Raw genomic sequence first — 19980 nt, 5'->3', positions numbered from 1 at the left:
TGCACGTGTCGTTGTGCTTCTCCTACTACCTCAACACTGAATGAACAATGTCCTGAGTGACAGGTGTGTGGCTGCAGCAGTGGTAGCAGCAGTTTCCCCCCTGCTTCCAGTCTTTGGGCTAAGCTAGGGTACACACATCCTGGACCTATCTTTGTACTTGACACACATGGATAGAGTGAATACATTGCTTTTTTACTGTGGGTAAGATGGTGTATGTCAAGTTTCTCAAATGTCAGACTGTTCCTTTAAAACGGCATGCAGTGTGCATACCAATAAGGAGAGAATCTTTTCATGTACTGACCGTGAGGAGCCGTCACCACGTTGCTTAAGCAGCCTTCTACGTTTAGGTTCTTGTCAGTGCAGCTGTAAAAGATAATACAGAAACCCAGCTTGAGAAGAGAATGTTACTTAATATTAGCTTTAATGGGCTTATGAAGTTATACCATTATAAGTTTTTCATGAAGATAACTCTCAGTAGAGCCTTTGTAGGGAAAAAAAAACCTGTGAGCTTCTGTAGTATTACTGCTGGTTGAAAAATCTCATGGTTTATTCTGTTGTAGATTAACACTTACATAATGCTCTATGGATGAGAACATTGTCAGACTTCTTTAAAAGGCTTGAGAGCACTCAATTATAATTTCTCAGCGAGGAAATGCAACTTCACTTCTCCAATTATTGCAATTACTTATAACGTAGTTCTTCAAATTAGATGAACAAAGTTGAAAAGAAGTACACAAAACAGAAAATCCAGCAGCATCTTGTGCATGTTGGTATTTTCAATAGTTTAAAAATGAGAGTCAAGCGTGGAATTTGGAAGCAATGATGCCAACATACTTGGCAGAAGGACAAGTCTACCACTGTGTTTCTCAGTGGGATGATGTGAAAGTACTCCGAGATACATCGAACAGGGTCAAGTTATTCATTACATTTGGTCTTATTACATTTTGGAGAAGTTACAGTAAGTAATCACTTCAAAAAGGAGCTTTACTATAGAAAAAGAAAACAACTATTGAAATGGACAAACAGACGTACTTGACCGGTGATGGTCCTCCATGTGGAGTGTCTGTTGGAGCTTTGGGGATCTTGTTGGGGACCGGAGTGCTGCTGGTTCCCCTGGCAGGAGACGTGGGGACGTAGCCTGAAACTGATAAACACATGCACATTACAACCTGAGCGTGCTGGAACGTGCTGATTTCATATTAGTTTTTTTTTGTTGATATTTTAAATGTTCTCGTGCACCCTTATTTCTTTGTCTATATATAGTGTTAGATATAGTTTAACCTGGGATAACTATGGTGAGGATAATCCTACTTTACTTCAATAACAATTTTGTATATATTTGTCTCTGTTTCGGTATTTATTATTATTGTTTAATATGTTTGTTTGTATGTATGTATAGTAGGGGAACTACATGGGATTTGCCTTGGTTATCGGGTGCCAATAACCAAGGCAAATCCCATGTAGTTCCCCTACTGTGGCAATAAACTGCTTTCTGATTCTGATTTTGAAACGTTTGTTATCGGCCAAGTATACAGGATTTGGGCAATATAATATGCAAACACGTCGGCACATAGAAAAGTCACAGTGCACAATGAAAGTGGTCACTCACTGGTGGAGCAGGGTCGCCCATCTGGTTCATCAGGGCAGGCACACACAAAACTGTTGGTCTTGGCAAAGCAGAGGTGAGTGCAGCCGCCATTGTTCACCCCACAGAGATTGGTCCCTAAAAGAAAGGAGATGGAACATTCACAACTGGCACCAAACAGACCAAGTGGTTCAAAGTCATCCTTTAAGTTTGGTATATTTTATCAGATGAGAACAATGACATTTGGATTTAGCTTGCATGAAGTAACAGCACTATGACAATGAAGGTCCGAGCACTCTTAAAGAGAACTGTGAAGCGGTCCGTTACAAACTGAATTGCAATTCAAACTAATTGCAAGAGCCTACCTACTTTTGTCATTTCTCAAATTACATAAAAGGAGGTCAAACAAATATATCATGTTCAGATAATTAACATTAAAGTAGTCTGGCTTACCGGTTGTACAGTGCGGGTAAAAAACCGTAGGCATTCTCCTCCACTAATGCTATCTCCGCTATCTACCGTACTCTGTAAGTGAACTGTTGCTGCATCCGCGACTTAGTGCCGCACAAGCTGATTGTGATTGGTTAAAAGAAATACAAAGGGCCCAGAGTATTTTTTCCCCCCTATACAAGAATGTTAACTCATGCAGCCAGACCATACTCCAGTGCTACCACAGCGCTGCGGAGATACTGGAGGTTTGGCAACGCAAGACTAACAGAGTGACTTTTAGATTACTCCTGACCATTCTGCAGCACAAACCTTCATCATGCCAGACGAAAGGTTATTAAACGAGCTTCTGTCTAGAGCCCAACCGATTTATTGGCAGGCCGATATTAGGCAATTATCAGTATTGGCATTTATAATGGCTGATAAATGATTGTTTTTCTTCTCTTTTATATATATATATATATATATATATATATATATATATATATATATATATATATATATATTTTCATTTATCAAAATCATTTATAATGACAAATGAATATTTAAAAAATAAAATAAATGGACAAAACACCCTTCAACCATGTTATGAGAGTTGGCGTTGCATAGTTTGGCCACCAGAGTGCACTCTACAACGTTCCCGTTGTCCTTGTTTTTTTTTTGTTATTGTGTTTTTGTTCAAAAGGACTTTAAGTTTCATATCTGAAGTTTGTATTTTTATACATTTTATTTATCAGTATTTTGATGTACTTTGATGTTCCTCTGTTCTGTTGTGACAATAATATATAAGCAAATATTTGTATCTATATCGGCCTTAAAAAGGCGACACGCTCTGTACCTGCGTTCACTGCCTGCTATATTGCAAGCTTGCACATCCAAATCAGCCTCTGCTGCTGCAGCTCTTTTCCATAGTAACCCCTTTGTGCATCGTCGTCCTCACAGATAAACATAGTGAGGTCTTTGTTGTCTCCCATGTCATCTGGAGGTGTCAGAAGAAAAGCCTCCCTACCTGTCTGTCTGTGAGGCGATACCACTATAATGTCCATGAGGCCCTCCACGTTAGCCAGCACGGTTTCCTTGTTACGGCCGGTGTGTTTGTCCACCCGCTGGATGGACTTAGTCTGCCAGTCCGTCCAGTAGATCCAGCGGTCTTGCTGCGAGAGTCGGGAGAAAGGAGTTAGAGGGGAGGACACCGGCTTCAACTGGGGAAACGAGGGAGAAGAAGAGAGGAGAGGAAAAACACAGACAAGGAGAAGGGGGATGGGAGGAAGAAAGGGAAGGGGAGGAAGAAAAATGAGGGTCAGAGTGGAAGAGAAGTGGAAGAAATGGTTAAGTTGAATGAGTTCAGCATGAGTTTGGGGACGGAGAGACGACCAGTGAGAGTCACATGGTGAGCCGATGAGTGAAAGAGAGCAGGTGAGTGGAGGTGGCAGCCAGGAGGAAGGGTCAGCCCAGTGATTGACAGCAGGGTGAGGAGAGGTAAGGGGGTACCTGTGTGAGGGCAAATGGGTGTGACACCGGGCTGACGAGGACCTGGCGCAGTTTCCCGTTCAGGTCTGAACTCTCTATCCTGTCCAAGTGCGCGTCTACCCAGAAAATCCTGCAGAAAACATCAGATTCATAAATACATTCCTGTCCATACATACATTGTGCATACCTTCTGACTGTACCGTAAAAACAAGAGTTTAAACACCCTGTGAGGCGGTTAAGGCTAAATACACACACATTGTTCCCACTAGTGGGACAAGGTTTTACGTACATGATCAGAGTTGGCTCAACATTCAGAAGTCTAAGCTCAACTCCTTTGTATCCACAAACTTCCCTTTCCTGAGCCATATTAGCCAGCTCTAAATGGGGATCCCTAGGCGTTCCCAGGCCAGTGGTGGAGATAAAATCTCTCCATCTAGTCCTGGGTCTTCCCTGAGGCCTCCTCCTAGAACACCTCCCTAGGGAGGCCACAGGGGGCATCCTTACTGGATGACCAAAGCACCTCCACTGGCTCCTTTTGACGCAAAGGAGCACCGGCTTTATTCTGAGTTCCTCTCGGATGATTGAGCTTCTCACCCTATCTCTAAGGGAGACGCCAGCCACCCATCTGAGTATTCCCCTTTTGGCCACTTGTACCTGGGATCTCATTTTTTGAAGGAGTTCAAGTGGCATACTATCTAATCAATTTAATTTACAAGGCTCTTGTGTGGAAAAAAGTTAGCTCCTTCGATAGACACGTTTCTCTCTCACTGACCTTCGTGTGTCGTAGTCTAGTGTGAGACCGTTGGGCCAGCCCAGGTCGGTGTTGATCAAAACCTTTCGGTCCGAGCCGTCCAAGTGAGATCGCTCAATCTTCGCAATGTGACCCCAGTCAGTCCAGAACAGGAACCTGCAGAGACGAGGTGAACTGTTGAGGAGACTTTCTACTGTGCAAAGTCGAATTAATTCCAAACTAAAACAAATAACTCTTTACGTTTGATTTCTTTCTATTAACATTACTATTTTCTTCTGCTAACATCAGCACAGTTTATTATCTGGCTAAGACAAGGCTGCAAAGAATTCAGTTTCTGTTCTAGCTTTTAAATCAAAACCTAGATTTTGATTTGAGGGTGGAGCCCGGCCCCCTCTCTTACCCTTTGCTTGGGAACACTGCGATGGCTCGGGGTTCGTCCAAACTGTTGTTGACCAGGACTTTGCGGCTCGTTCCGTCCAGGCGGGCCACCTCGATAGTGTTGCGCCCGGTGTCGGTCCAGTACATGTTCCTGGCCACCCAGTCTACAGCCAGTCCGTCTGTGGTCTTCAGGCCCTGGCTGATTACCGTCTCCATGCCAGTGCCGTCTAGGTTTGCACGCCTACAGGACAAAGTAAAGGATGGACACCATATGACATGGGGCTACTACTATAATAATCCTGATAATATCAGTAAATACACCTGCCATGGTTTTTATGTCTTTCTGTCAGCATTGGTTTTGTTATTGTGAGTTTAAGATACATTTGGAAGGATAAAGGCATTCCTCAAAGGAGTTTTAATATAGAAGTGTGTTTTAAATGTCATTGTCATCCTTTTTCCTTCCTACAAAATTGACACTTTCATTTACGAACAGCAATATAACACAAAGCAAAGATTATTTTTTGGGGCTTTTCCCTTTAATGGATGGTGACAGAGGATAGGCAGGGGGAGAGAAAAAGAGGGGATGGCAAGCAGCAAAGGGCCGCAGGTTGGATTTGAACCCGGGCCGCTGCCAAGGACTCAGCCTACATGGACTGCATGCTCCTACTGGGTGAGCCAGGGGCCGCCCCGCAAAGGCAAACTTTATCCAAGATCTGCATTTGTTTTAATTATCTTTTTGAACCTCTGACAATGGCTGACCTTGATTCTTTCAGATATTCATAAAATCATAATTTATGTAATAAAAAGCTTAAAATATAAATGGCAAGAGTGAAAAGGCATTGTGTGCGTTCACACCTTATAACATCCAGGGTGACATCGGTGTAGTAGAGTTTTCCGTCCACGCTGTCGTAGTCCAGTGAGATGACGTTGTGCAGCTCGGGCACCGGTACGTGCACATCGGTGTGGTCGTTGGTGTCGAGGGAGATTCTCCGCACACTGACGCGGTTGGAGAAGAGCAGGAACGACTCTGGGGAGTCGTCACATGACCTGCCGTCTCCCTTGAGCAGGATGCCGGTGGGACAGGCGCAGGATGTATCATTGGGACGAGGCAGGCACAGGTGGGTGCAGCCCCCGTTCCTCCTGCCACACTTATTAAAACCTGAAGAGGCCAGAGACAGATGTAATTGATGTGAAGAGATATAGGCGCACACACCCACGCACGCACGCACGCGAGGCAATGTATCATTACTTGTCAATCACCCAGTGAGCTACACATACCGCTATCGACAGAAGTTATATTTAGGACCATCATGTAGGGATACCAAAAATAGTATAACAAAGGCCACTGAGCAAATCTAAAATGTAGGAAGATGTTTGATCAGCTGTGAAACTGCAAACAAACAAAACACATTGTGTAGAGCAGGTCATGAGACTAAAATATAAAGATGGAAATAAAGGAAATGAACAATATAAATTAAATAAAGTTATTTTCCATGAGGGAGCAGGGCTTTTTCAGTTGCACACTTTAATAGTATCACAGTTAATCTACTGTTAGCTGCTGGTTTTATTGTTTTATTTGTTTTTTTAATGTTTTGTATTGTTTTACTGCTTCATCTGCTTTTATTGTAAACTGTGTCTGAGTACTTTGAAAAGCGATATTATTATTATTACTACCAAAGTCAGAAAGTGAGCTATGCACTTGCTGCTGAGCCCAAAGGCAACACAGTGCTTTTACAGTCTTACATTCATACTGAACAGCAACAACATCTTAGAATTAAACGATGGTCACAGGCCTCACCATTTTCAATAACACCCATCGCCCTCTATATCTACACTTCACACTGCTGCCACCTGGCCGCAGATACAGGACTCTGACGGGTAGAAGGACTCGCTTTGGCAGACGTTTTTTGCTTCTGCCATAGCACTGCTGAACAAACTATCTTGCTGACTCTGTATAGATCCAATGTTGTTGTCGTAAATGTGGTTGTTTCTATATCTATCTTTATGTTATTTCTTGATGTATGAAACAGACTGATTTCAAATCTCCATCATGGGACAATATAATACTATACTATTCTATCCATCTATCCATCCATCATGGTCTTTATGGTCCTCAGCAGACTCACCCAGTGGCCTCTCCCGGTCCACAGCCTGGATGTCCATCAGGCCCGGCAGGTTGGCTCGCACCGTGATGGTGTTGGTGCCGGTGTTCTTGTCAGCTCGTTGGATGCTGCGACTCTGCCAGTCGGTCCAGTAGATGTGGGACCCCAGCAGGGTTAAACCGTACGGGTGCTGGACTGGAGTCACCAGGGTGTGGCGATTCTGCCCGTTCAGGTCGGCCGCTTCAATGCGCTGCAGAGGACCGAGAAGATGAGGGGGATTACCACCATGACTCTATAATGTCTGATGTCTTTCATCTCAATGCATGTATGTTTTAGTCCATTAGCGTTTAGCCATTTAACCTTTACATCTCTACTGATATGTATAAACTTTAGAGATCTTTTTTATGCCTTGTTGGTTTTGAATTAATATGGTGCATCTTTATGAATGTAATGTCCTTTTCTTTGGATTGTCTAAAATTATTTTACTATTAAGGCATGTGTTTGCTTCATTGGGTTGTTTTTTTCTCACTGTAAAGCCCTGGTTTTAAAAGTGCTATAGAGGTATAGATTAGTGTTATTGATTTATGTTTGTTTAAGTTGCTCTGTTCCAGAGTGACCTACAATGAGTGTAACAGCAGAAGAAAAGCTATCGTGCGTAGTTTCTGTCTCCCCCATGAGGAAATTTAAGTAATGACAACAAAACTGTCGGCGCGTCCACACATGATACAAGCCTTGTAACCAAGGATTACAGGGAGGATTAAAAAAACATGATGGACTCTTCAGAGGAGGTAATCTTCACTTGATGAAAACATTCTCTAAATATGGCCAAACTGAGAAATACATAGAGTTTTGTGGAGCTGAAAGTCTTAATTAGCTTTGTATCAACTCATTTGGAAATGGCTTGAATGTAACGGACATTCATTATTATCAAAAAGTTACGCACTAAAGCTTTAAATTCCTGGTCAATTAACATTACAAGTCCTTAGAAACACAGAGACCAGGGCTTTCATCATGTTAGAATGTATGATTTGTGAGGTGAAAATTCCTGCGAGTGTTACCTCAGTGTGAGCGTCGGCCCACAGTAACTGGGAGCCGGCCATGTCGATGGCAAGGCCGTTGGGCCAGCCCAGGTTGTTGCTGATGAGGACCACGCGGTCTGAACCATCCATTGCTGAGCGTTCCAGCTTAGCGTGCTCTCCCCAGTCTGTCCAGTACATATAACTGGAGAAGAGAGAGGGAGAAAGAGAGAGGGGCACAGGTGTTTAAAGTCAGACAGAGTAAGAAGACTGAAAGTAGGACAGAGGTAAGATGTTGAGGACAGGCTGGATCACCAGACAAATCAGACGTCCAGGTACTGTACAATCATTAGTTCATGTTAAAACAACTTTATTTATCCAAAAAAGGGCAATTCTAGTTGTTTAAACAGTCTAATGACCCAAAATATCCATTTACACAAAAACACATAAATAACAGACAGGAGAATGTACACAGTTCAATTCAAGTTAAGTAATAAATATTACTTTATATTAATAAATATTCCCAGACAGAAGGAACACAAGTGGTACACACCTCAGGATAATAAAAAATGTTCATTCCAAGATAAGATAAGATTGTCCCGAAAACAATATAGTGCATACATACATACGCCTCAATCTCCGTATCATTTACCAAACCCCTCTAGATAGACCCTATTAGACCCCCTTCAATTTCTCGGTCTATTTAAAGCTGCACATTTCCCCATCTCTGCCTTGCCAATGCTGCTGTTGCCCTGTATCCCCGCATCCACTTGCAGGCTCTGTCCAAGGGGGGAAGCTCCTTTACTATCACTCCTTTACGTCTTACGTAAACCCAAACTGCGGTGAGTGAGGCGGTCAGAGCCGTGCCGCCAAAGAATTTTCTGCTGTTACAATAAACTTTTCAAACGTGAATTGTCTGACTGAAATACATAAAATACACAGACAGTGTTATATCACTCTGCATGAACACTGCCACTAGCCAACAAAATAGAACACTGCCCGTGGTACAACACATCATAATTGTTGTCATGATATGCCCAGTGAGGGTAAGCCGCTTTATCAACATAAAATCCTGGTAAAAGAAAGAATGTATGTGTGTTTACAAAAGACACAATCACCAAATGCTTTGAAAATAAAAAGCTATCCCACTCTGGCAGCCTTACCCCATCTCATTGTAGAGGGCGATGGCTCGGGGGCTGTCCAGGTTTTGCCAGACGAGAACTTTCCTCATGGTTCCGTCCAGGTTGGCGACCTCGATGCGGTTGGTTCCCGTGTCCGTCCAGTAGATCTTCCTGCCAACAGCATCCACCGCCAGGCCATCGGTCGTCACCAACCCTACAAACAGAGGCAGTGATGGAGTTGTGACACTGACTGGGTGGCGTTAAACAGCATTCACATGTCAGCCATCCTCCTCACCTGTAGATATGATGTCTTCTTGTGCTTTTCCGTTGATGTCGGACCGGCTAATTTTCTTCAGCGTGCTGTCAGACCAATAGACTTTTCCTGCATGAGGCGCCACATGCACATAGTAAGGACTCCATTTCCACATCACTTTCTTGTTTTTCAAAACAGGCATTTTAGAACTTTAAGAAGACAAACAAACCTTCTTTGGGGTCCACCCCGATGGCGATGGTGTTTTTCATGGAGCTGTTGACAGCCAGAACCACATCAGCGAAATACGGGATATCCAAAGAAACCATCCTGATGTCCGTCCTCCGAGCAAAGATCAGGAAGCTGCTCATCCCTGCACACACACATCAACACAGCCTTTTTCAGTCAAAATGCAAAAGGGGGCTGACATGCTTTTATTTTCCTGGAAGCAAAAGCTTTGGTCATTAACCCTTTTACAAAAAAAATCAATGTTGTGAGTTGTTGCAATCTATTTCACCCTTCATGCTTTTGGTAATGCTAACATTAAGTATAATGTTGCATTGGAGGTCAACAAGTTACAGTAAATGTGCGATTACCCAAAGCCCCATTTCAGCCTATGCCTGCTTTTTTGACCTGCACCATGAAAACCATTAGCTTTAGCTACAAGCTGTTTCTTTTTGCAATGTAAACATGGATAAACAGACAACAATGAATGCTTTATGTTTGACACTGAAGACAAAGTTTTGTACCAGGCGTGCAGGTCTTTCCATCCGTCTGCAGGTTGATCCCGGTGGGACAGGCACAGCTGGAGGCTTTGGGAGCGGGAGCCAGGAGACAGAGGTGGCTGCAACCTCCATTATTCACCGCACACGGGTTATGCACTACAGATGGAGACACACAAAGCAATTATGCTCTGCCACCGTCCTACTTTCTGCGTTATCGTATATGCAAGGACTGGAAAGGGAAAGGCAGACATAGGGACAAACAAAACAGAAACACATAATTCCCCTTATGGGAATATGAGAAAGCCCCTAACATCAGTGGGATCAGTGAGGTTTCAGTTTGGTATGAGCCCCTGAGGCTCTCTGCTCGGTCGGCCAGTAATCTGGGTTCAATTTACCTGTAATCCTCTCAGTGTCAGCAGAGACACACAATCTGAGCTCTGAGAATAAGGGGCAAAAATCTGAAAAGTACAAAGTGACAGGAGGAGATTTTCTCCTTTGTCACGAGGGACTGCACAAGTCCAACAAGACACGTGTGTAAGTGTAGTGACACATTTCCTATTTGTATATTTTATATTTCTGTAGCCTGCTGCAGTGCAATGGATTTGAAATTAAGTTTTAAATGTGTGTGAAGTGAACAGAAGTGTTTTTAAAAAGGTGTTCACATGCATTCTGGATGAACACAGTAAAACCCTTTTTATACATACACCTGTAATGCAGCAGGACAAAATATACATATTGACTGCGACAGAATAATAAATGTAAACCATTTGGGATTTTTTTGACCAGTATTAAGATTAAAATTGTGATTTTATTTCTGTATGCTAAACTGCAGGCCTATTGGTAATAGCATTCTTTGCAATACACATATACACAAACGTATTTAGCGGTTTTGACATATGACTGAAAAAACCCTATAACTGCTTTGCACTTTGGCGGCTTAAGCTAATGCTAACAGGACCGGCTGCTACATAGCTCAGAACCCTGGAGGCCCATTAGTCAAGCATGGGCAAATAACCGTAATTAGATACTACAAATGGCTTGAGTCCCTAAACTGTTCATCAATTACAACTAAACCTCTGCAGTTAAACCTTGCAGTCAAGATTGTTTAATTCATTTCCGATCCAATGCGTTGCATTACAAGACAAAACGATGAAAAGCACGCGTCACTGTTCTACATGTGCACTTCAGTCTTGATCCAGCATGTGGACACACACAGACCTGTCTCGCGGTGTCGGTGGAACATGTGAATGTCCATGAGGTTCTCCAGGTTTTCGGCCAGTGTGAGTCGTCCCAAGCCGGTGAGCTTGTCAGCACTCTGGATGCTTTTGGACTGCCAGTCTGTCCAGTACAGCTTGTCCTCGTGTACAGTCAGACCAAAGGGGTGAGGCAGCTGGCTGCCAATCAAAACCTGCGTGCAAAAACAGTAGCAGAGGTCCGGTGAGATCTGTTGACATTCCTAAACACTATAAGTGAACAGAAAATCTTGTAAACAAATGTCAACCATGGATGAACAATTCATCAAATTGTTGCTAACGAAATACATTCAAATTACACATTTGATTGTTAAATTTGAATAATTTCAGCATGAAGCCATTCATGTTGTGAGAATAAAATGAAACACCCTTTACCTGTCGGTCAGAGCCATCAAAGTTGCCAAATTCAATAGTCTTCATGCCAGCGTCGGCCCAGTACAGGCGTTTGGTGTCGTAGTCAATGGCGAGCCCGTTGGGCCAAGTCAAATTAGATGAGATGATGACGATGCGACTGGAGGCGTCCATTCCTGCACGCTCGATCTTTGGGTTGGCACCCCAGTCTGTCCAGTACATAAAACTATGGAGAAAGAATAAAACAAATGAGAAAGAATGAGAGGGACATGTTTGGTTTCATATGTTTAAACTATTTATTTTTATATTATATTTTATATTATTTTTTGGGCATTTTCAGCCTTATTTTGATAGGACAACAGAAGACATGAGGGGGGTGAGAATGACATGCAGCAAAGGGCCACAGGTCAGAGTCGAACTCAGGCCCGCTGCGTCGAGGAGTAAACCTCTATATATGGGCGCCCGCTCTACCGGCGGGGCTATGCGGGCGCCCGTTTTAACCTTTTTTAGTCTCACCCTCCGATCGGGTCGACGACAATGTCCCTGGGCCGGTCCAGGTTCTCCCATATCAGCACAGTCCGCATGCTCCCATCGGCATTAGAAACCTCGATACGATCCGTACCTTAGGAGCCAAAGACATGACAGGTTGAAATCCAAGAGCACATGCTGTCAGGCAGGCGATTGCACATAGTACATCAGAAATATTATTTGATGTGACAGAATGTGAGTAAAGTTGCTTACCAGCATCGGTCCAGTAGAGCTTGTTGGTCACCCAGTCAATCGCCAAACCTGCTGGGCTCTCGAGACTGGTGTCCACCACCACCTGGAGAAACAGGGACAACAAAGATTTGAATTCCCCCAGCTCTTAGTTCTTAACTAAACTCTACATCTACATTGTCTTCTTCAGAGCATGAATTGCTGTTGCACTTTCACATCAACCCCAGTAGATGGCAGTATTGCATGAACTTAAAACCTGCTGCTCCCATATCTGTAGTCTGGGACAAATGAAAAATGGGATTCTAGCCTGGTGGCGGCTGTGGCGCAGGTTGTAAAGCAGTCGCCTCATCAATCGGAAGATTGATGGTTCTGTCCCATTTCGAAGTGTCCGCTGAACCCTGAATTGCTCCCAATGCTGCGACGTCGGTGTGTGAATGTTTGTTTGATGAGCAGGTGGCACCTTGTACGGCAGCCTCGGCCACAAGTGTATGAATGTGTGTAAATGGTTCCTGTACTATGTAAAAGCGCTTTGAGGAAGTCGTTAAGACTAGAAAAGCGCTATATAAATACAGTCTAATTACATTTCTTTCAGTCACACTGTGGATGTCACTGACCTCCTGCTTGGTGCCGTTCCAAAGCGCTCTGTTGATGGAGTCGGTGGTGACGTCCGTCCAGTATAGGTAGCCATCTTTGGCATCCCAGTCCAGCGCCACGGCATTGCGCACGTCAGCAAGAGGGATGACATCATCGGACATGTCCTCTGTATCGAAGCTGATTCGTCGGATGTCCGTCCTTCGGGCAAAAAGCAGGAACTTGTCAAGACCTGATTAAAGACCAAAGGTCTTCTGTCAGTCTTCTAGGTTTAACAGTGGGGTCAACAGTGAACACAGCAAAACAGCACTAACACACAGACAACTAGCAGCCCAACTTAGGAATATCGTAAATCATAACCCTTCCTCTAATATAATTGTTTAAAATGATGATGGTAAAATGTAAATGCTTTTGTAACTACAGAGTGTGTAGATGTCACATAGTTCTAGTTCAAGCAATGAAACTGTCACAGGCTAATGGAAAAAAAGTCATATTAAAAACTTTGCATAAACAAATTCTAGTTTGGCTTCTTTAGCTGCACTTAACCATAAAAATACATGTCTTCTCATCCTCTGCATGCACATTTTGTATCTAGCATTTTGTTTAATGCATTTAACTATTGTTAAGTTGTAACTAGCTAATACTGTTGTTGTTGGCATTTATTGTTTCATAAATTTAAAAAAAAAATGCAACAGCCACGCAATAATTACAGACATATTACAGTTCCAGATGTAGAGGGACTCACCGTTGGCACAGTTGTTGTGGTCCACCTTCTTGAAGCCGGTGGGACAGGCGCAGGTGTGCGTCTTGTTGCTGGGGAGACACAGGTGGCTGCAGCCTCCGTTGTTGGTGCCACAGCGGTTCCTGCCACCTACAGGAGAGACCGAGAAATAACACAGCTCATATGATGGTTTATGTGCTTAGACACATTTTGAAGAGGCCATTTATTTATTTTAATAAATCATTTATTTATTATAAAGTGTATCTGTGGATGGCCTCAGTGAAAACCTAGGCCAGTAAGCAGTGGGGAATTTAAATTTGACGGATTATATGACGGATTCATGTTAAGACTTTTTGATTTGTGAAAGAAAATTATAATAATTTGGAGGCCCCAGTGCATTGACTCTGAGGACCGCCTAGGGGTCCCGGACCCCCTGTTGAAGATCCCTGCTTTACAACCCAGAATTACTTGTTTCATACATGGCCAACGTCTCCAGTTAATATTGTGAGGAATGTCTCATAATAACTGACAGGAAACACAAAAAACTACAACAATAATATGCAGGTTGTGAACAAGAGATTTATATTCTTTAAACTGATTTAAAAGGTATTTGTTTTCTGTTGGAAGAGAACTGGTGGTCAACATACGGGAAAATGCTACAACAATGGCTCCTCTTATTCTTGATCTGGTTATTCTATATCGACAACGTTTCATTTCAGGGATTTTTGGCCAGATGTACCCTCACCTTTGTATTTTTATTTCAATTTTATAGTCTTTCACTCCTCTGTTGTTATATAATGATTGTGTTATATATTGGGAACCCCTCAGAAACGAGATGATACATCTCAAGGGGTTTATCCTTATAAACGAAGTTGAACACCTTCTGCTTTCTTTGTGTTAACATTCTAAACTTTGGTCGATTTGGGAAACATCCCTCAAGCTACAACTGACAATCAAATTATAGTTTCCTTTTTTTGAGTAAAATTCTCATCACACAATCGACAGACAACCTTTCCAATTCCTGCGACCCCCTCCTACGTGATAGTTCCACCAAAACAACTTTCTTCTCGAGGCTATTTTGCAGAGGCACTGTACCTGCGTCCGGCGCTGCCCATGAGAATTGTGATTGGACAGACAAAATGCCAATAAAGCAGAGAACGTTTTCCTCCCATGCAGGAATGTTGTGTGGACTAGCCGGACCTTCCTCAGCAGCGCTGTGGACAGAGGTCTGGCAATGCGAGAATATTCTTTTGTGGAAAGATTTTGAGCTAGAGGCCGCCCAAATGCAAGAATATTCTATCCCCAATATTTTTCTGAAATATTAATATGGTAAATGAGGAAGGTGCTAATCCATTAAGAAGTTTTGTATATACAAGCATTGTGAAATCTGAGCAACAAAAGAGACCGTATCTAGGAAGTTTATTACATTGATTTATCACTCAGGATTTGAGGACTAGTTTATAGACAGATTGTACAGGCTTTATAATTGTATCAGAGGTAAGAGACCAAATGGCTAACAGTTAAGTCAGGTATTTCTTTTTTTCAATAAATCCAAACTTGAGTAGGTTTCTAAACTTGTGTAGCTTTAATGTCGTTTTATTGTTGCTTTACTTGTTTATTGAAGCAGAGAGTTGAGTCAAAGATGACCTCACTGAACAGGCCAAGTGTGTACTGTTGTCTGTCATTGCACAGTATGCTGTTATTGTGTGTGCTATTGTATGTACTGTTGTTTGAAGTGTACAATGCTGGGGAAAGGAATCCACCCTTACTATGAAGTCTAATGACATCGGGGTATTTGAAATTGGAAACCACTTGCAACTTCTCACCTGATATATACAGTAAACTGAATGTTATTAAGACGCCAGCAAGAATATGCAAGCCACTTTGTGACATTTTCCATTACTGTGGTATCAATCTTGTCTAACTCTTGGCAGAGAGCAAATAAGGGTATTTCCCAAAATGCCAAACTATTCCTTTAACTATGAAACAATACAGTGTATGCTGAACACACTTCACAATGGAAATAAATAGTCTTCTGTTCTTCTGAAAGGTCACAGTGTGTGTCTGGATTTCACCTGAGTTCTGAAGCCTCTTTGCTACGTTCAATTGATGAAGAGTTCAAAACAATTCCACACACACAAAAAACTTATGTCTCATTGAATCTTCACCACAACAAAGGAATAGTGTCCGACTCCCCTCTGCCTACAGTTCTTGCAGTTCATGTTAGAAGCTGACTGTTACAACATCGTATCAGCATGATAACCAAAACTATCTTTTGGCCAGAACTCAAGTTCAACATGGTTTGTTAGCAAAGAACACAAGTCTTTGCCATCATGTGGATTAAAAACACCTCAAACGGCCAGTTCCCCGCTGGGCCTAACACTAGTGCATCAAATCATTCTATCATCTCTGAGTTTGCCACCAAGAAGGAAAAGTCTTCACTTCAATGATACTCTTAAAGAACGTTCCATTTTCCAACCTCAACCAGCTCATCTTCAGTCCTCTAATTTGGAGTTTGTGTTTGATGTTTTGTTGTCCATTATTTATCTCTCCCGCCTGCTGCAAGACATGTTCTACTTCTTAAGGCTGCAAACTTGGATGTTTTCATAAATAGATCCATTGTTCTAACCCACAACTCACTTAAAAATAAGACAAAAAGAAATGCACACCCAATCACAGACAGATTTGAAGCGATGTGGGGTGGACAATTGACCCTATAAGGAGCCTTCAAGCCTCATGAATGAAAACACCAGTTTTCTTTTGCTTTCAACTTCAGAAACAATGTGAAGTATAATATCTCCCTTTGTCCAGTATGGTATTGCCACTGCCTTTTTTTGTAACCAGACCGGGCACAGAAATTCGATTCCATGAATTTAAAGCCATTAATCATCAATCAATTCTGCATGAGCTTTTTCCTGGAAAGACTTTGACCGTTTACAGGTCAGTTTACTGATCATTCTGTGGTTTCGCTTTGGACAAAGAAGAAGAGTAAATGCAGCATCGATATGGAATATGTATTCTACCATTGTGATGCTATTGATTGACCTGATTCCTGTCACTGTTTTATGACCTTGCTGTCATTTCACAACAATAACAAAATATGATGATACCAAAAACAAAGCCTTTGTCGAAGCCTATTAAAAACTTAATTTAGCTCCCATCTGTCCTCTGATCCTCCCACAGGGGACCTTGACTGCTTGCACTCAAAAAACGTGTACCACTAATTACTGGGACGTTTCAGGGATATTTAACAAACTGAAAAGTTTACTTCTGCACTTCTGTGTACCGACCTGCGGGCTGCCTCTGGGGGTGCAGGGTGTGGATGTCCATGGGAAAGTGCAGCTTGTTGCGAATGATCTCCTGGTTCTTGCCGGTGAATTTATTGGCACTGTTGATGCTCTTGGTGTGCCAGTCAGTCCAGTATAGGCTGTCCTCAAACACCGTGATGGCAAACGGGTGGGGTAAGCCTACACACAGAGAGAAACAGAGATTCAAAAAAATGGTGAGAGATGTTCGATGAAGTGTGCAATAAAACCAGAAACAGGCCCATTACAGCTTTCATGAAACAATGAGCCGCTTTTTAAGGGATGTAAACAAACACAGGCGTTAGGTTTGACACTTTTATAATGAACAAGAAATAAAGATTCTGTGAAGTTCATGTAGACAATTTAATTCAAACAATAAAATGGAAAGAATAAATGCTGCATTTGGCTTGTTCCAGCAACGCTCTCCAAACATCCTCCTATTCAGTGCTGTGGGCTCGGCTGATGTCATCATGTCCCCATTTAAAGCTGCTTTCTATTACTCTGCCTCTCATTGGCCTGTGGCTGGTTAAGTTGTGGCCAGGGCGGCCAAAAGTAGATACACTCCATTGGTTTCCTTAAATGATGTGACTTTTCGGTACAGAATCTGAAAGCAAGTTTGAGACCAGCCTTTAAACCGGGTCAGACTAGCACAAAGGACTGGACGGATATAGACCAGTTCTCGTTTAAGTCTGCAATGGTATTTTCTTCATTTTTATGTCTGTTTATGTAAATAATTTAAGGTGAGATTTTAATCTGAAGGAAACCACAGTCCGGATTGCACACGTGAGCCACAGTTCATTTTGGTTCTATAAGGAAACAGATGTTGTTTGGTTGTGCGCATACATGATACTCCTTTCCCTTCACTCTCCCCTCCCCCGGGAAGTAGCTGTCCAACTGTCAGTATACCAATGACCACGTACGCAAGCGGAACTGGACAGAGGGAAACGGATCGGAAACTAAGAGGCAAGAGAAAAGTGAGGCAATCAATGGAAATGGCACATGGAGGCAAAAATGTAATGTTTTAGTTGAGTAACACTTATATATATAAAAATCAAAATCTGGATGGAAGAAAAAAACTATTGCAAACAACAAAATACAAAGAGAACATTGGAAATTCTTGTTTTTATTCTGCCTAATGTACAAAACAAACCAAACCAAACCAAATCCATGACCCCAAAACAGCCACACAAATCGAACCGTGGGACTTGCTGAACCGGTACACCCCTGGTTTGAATACAGTGTGTGTGATCTAATCCAAAAAAACCAATCTCATAAGTTTAGGTTTAATTGGAGAGTCTGTTGATGGCCTAAATGGTGCTTTTAAGGATTTTTGTTTTTTTTCTTAAGCTTAAAGCTATTTTTTCCTATCTTTCTGTAAGTACAGGATATCATGAATATTTGTGACTAAATGAGCAATAATCAGAGTTAAAGTTAGACCAGTTCAGCTGATGTCAGTTTGTCCGACTGTTCCACTCACTTCAAAGCAGTGAGAAGAACACAGAAGAAACCACAAGTACAAGAATCCTTCATGTCAAATAACTATGTGCAGTTCTAACTTTGTCAGATCATTATGTGGCCATGTAAAACCCCATCACTTACAGTAAGTGAAATGGATTGCAAAAATTTGTTTCAGGGCTTTTAAAAAGTTGGCTACATTCAAATTTTTACATCGAGGCTTTGAGGCATGTGACTTTTTTAATTCAATTCAATTTTATTTATAATATCAATTCATAACAAGAGTTATCTCAAGACACTTTACAGATAGAGTAGGTCTAGACCACACTCCAGAATTTACAAGGACCCAACAGTTCTAGTAGTTTCCTCCAGAGCAAGCAACAGTGCGACAGTGGCGAGGAAAAACTTCCTTTTAGGCAGAAACCTCGGACAGACCCTTTTACTTTTGTCTTTGTACAAATTGTTGACAGCCCATATCAGAGGGACCCTGTCCTTAATACTAACATGAGTAACAAGGGACTCCTCTCAGATTTGTCTCCCCTGGGAACATTGTGCTCAGGGGGACTCTTCCACACTTAAAATTCTCTCTCTCTCTCCAGCTTAATCCTCCTGTGGTGAAGTAGCTGCACAACAAGTTGGATGAGAGTGCTAAATGGATGGAAAGAGTGATTTCTGCTGCTACACAGAGCTGTGGTGGTGGAGATGGTCGCGGTGGTGGTGTGGCGAGCATGCCGGCGCAGGGCTTTTAAAAAACAGAGCTGCTCATTTAATGACAGTGTTTTACAGCAAGGCATAAATGTCAAGTGGTAAATGGCTAAAACTGGAGATACACCAGAATAATAATGAGCCACAAGGATGAGAGTAAATGTATTTTAACTCAGTTGGCCTTTTAGAGAACGTTGCCTAATACTTCAAAGCTTTGTTATAAATGAGAAGTGGTTGTATCTTATTAGATGTTTAAGTCTTGGCTGATTTGTAACAAGAAATGTCAAAGATATGTAGACACAGCGTCGCCACTACACAGTTTGTCCACCAGAGAGCCTCAACTATTTTTTATATTTTTTAAGTATTTTCTGTACATATTTTGATCTGAATTATTTAATAACTAATTACTATGGTATACCCGTTGCGTACCGTTGAAATGTGGATGTTACACACTTTTGGAGGACATGGATTTGAATTTTTGAAATTGGATTTGAAGGCTTCTTTTCTCCATATTACATCGGCCTATTACTAGCACCTGAGCATTGTGAACTAAGTAGGGTTGAATATTGTTTGAAAATTTGTTTTCTTAACACCAGACAAAAATCAAGAAAAGATGACAGTAACTACAATACTCCAGACCATTCAACAAAATAGACAATAAACCAAATATGTATAAATAACACCATAAGCTGGCTCAGTGATAGAGCGGTATCCTGCCAATTGGAAGGTTGATGGTTTGATCCCTGGCTCTGCAGTCCCATTTCAAAGTGTCCTTGGGCAAGACATAGGAGTTGCTCAGAGTTGCCCCTGATGACCCAGTGTGTGAGTGTTTCTCTAATGAGCAGGTGGAATGGTGAATGGTTCCTGTACTATGTAAAAGTGCTTTGAGTTGTCATTAAGAATAGACTAGAAAAGCGCTATTTAAATACAGTCCATTTACACGTCTCTCCCCAGCACAAAGATTATTTTTTAGGGCTTTTTAGGCCTTATTTGACAAGAAAGATGAAGACAAGAAAGGGGAGAGAAGGAGAATGGGG

General features: G+C 42.1%; 1 protein-coding gene across 3 annotated transcripts in view; it reads right to left on the bottom strand.

Moving 5' to 3' along the window:
• lrp4 (low density lipoprotein receptor-related protein 4) overlaps positions 1 to 19980 on the bottom strand; it is a 124403-nt gene that overhangs the window by 6553 nt on the left and 97870 nt on the right. For 2 of the 3 annotated variants that reach the window (XM_032522934.1, XM_032522952.1), the window contains exons 15-35: positions 16769 to 16945; positions 13503 to 13628; positions 12781 to 12989; positions 12191 to 12272; positions 11966 to 12071; positions 11474 to 11675; positions 11064 to 11253; positions 9870 to 10001; positions 9353 to 9493; positions 9166 to 9252; positions 8913 to 9084; positions 7792 to 7954; positions 6758 to 6983; positions 5487 to 5790; positions 4654 to 4872; positions 4275 to 4409; positions 3524 to 3632; positions 3042 to 3234; positions 1610 to 1723; positions 1033 to 1144; positions 302 to 363 (exon numbers count right to left, since the gene is read on the bottom strand). In XM_032522934.1, the coding sequence (XP_032378825.1) occupies positions 302 to 363; positions 1033 to 1144; positions 1610 to 1723; positions 3042 to 3234; positions 3524 to 3632; positions 4275 to 4409; positions 4654 to 4872; positions 5487 to 5790; positions 6758 to 6983; positions 7792 to 7954; positions 8913 to 9084; positions 9166 to 9252; positions 9353 to 9493; positions 9870 to 10001; positions 11064 to 11253; positions 11474 to 11675; positions 11966 to 12071; positions 12191 to 12272; positions 12781 to 12989; positions 13503 to 13628; positions 16769 to 16945 (3261 nt within the window). The remainder of the gene's footprint in view (positions 1 to 301; positions 364 to 1032; positions 1145 to 1609; positions 1724 to 3041; positions 3235 to 3523; positions 3633 to 4274; positions 4410 to 4653; positions 4873 to 5486; positions 5791 to 6757; positions 6984 to 7791; positions 7955 to 8912; positions 9085 to 9165; positions 9253 to 9352; positions 9494 to 9869; positions 10002 to 11063; positions 11254 to 11473; positions 11676 to 11965; positions 12072 to 12190; positions 12273 to 12780; positions 12990 to 13502; positions 13629 to 16768; positions 16946 to 19980) is intronic. The other variant, XM_032522942.1, reaches the window with a different exon arrangement.

Source organism: Etheostoma spectabile, chromosome 1 (assembly GCF_008692095.1).
Source record: "Etheostoma spectabile isolate EspeVRDwgs_2016 chromosome 1, UIUC_Espe_1.0, whole genome shotgun sequence".
Lineage (NCBI taxonomy): Eukaryota > Metazoa > Chordata > Actinopteri > Perciformes > Percidae > Etheostoma > Etheostoma spectabile.
Note: the sequence above shows the minus strand (reverse complement) of the source record. Positions and strands in the feature narration are given on the sequence as shown.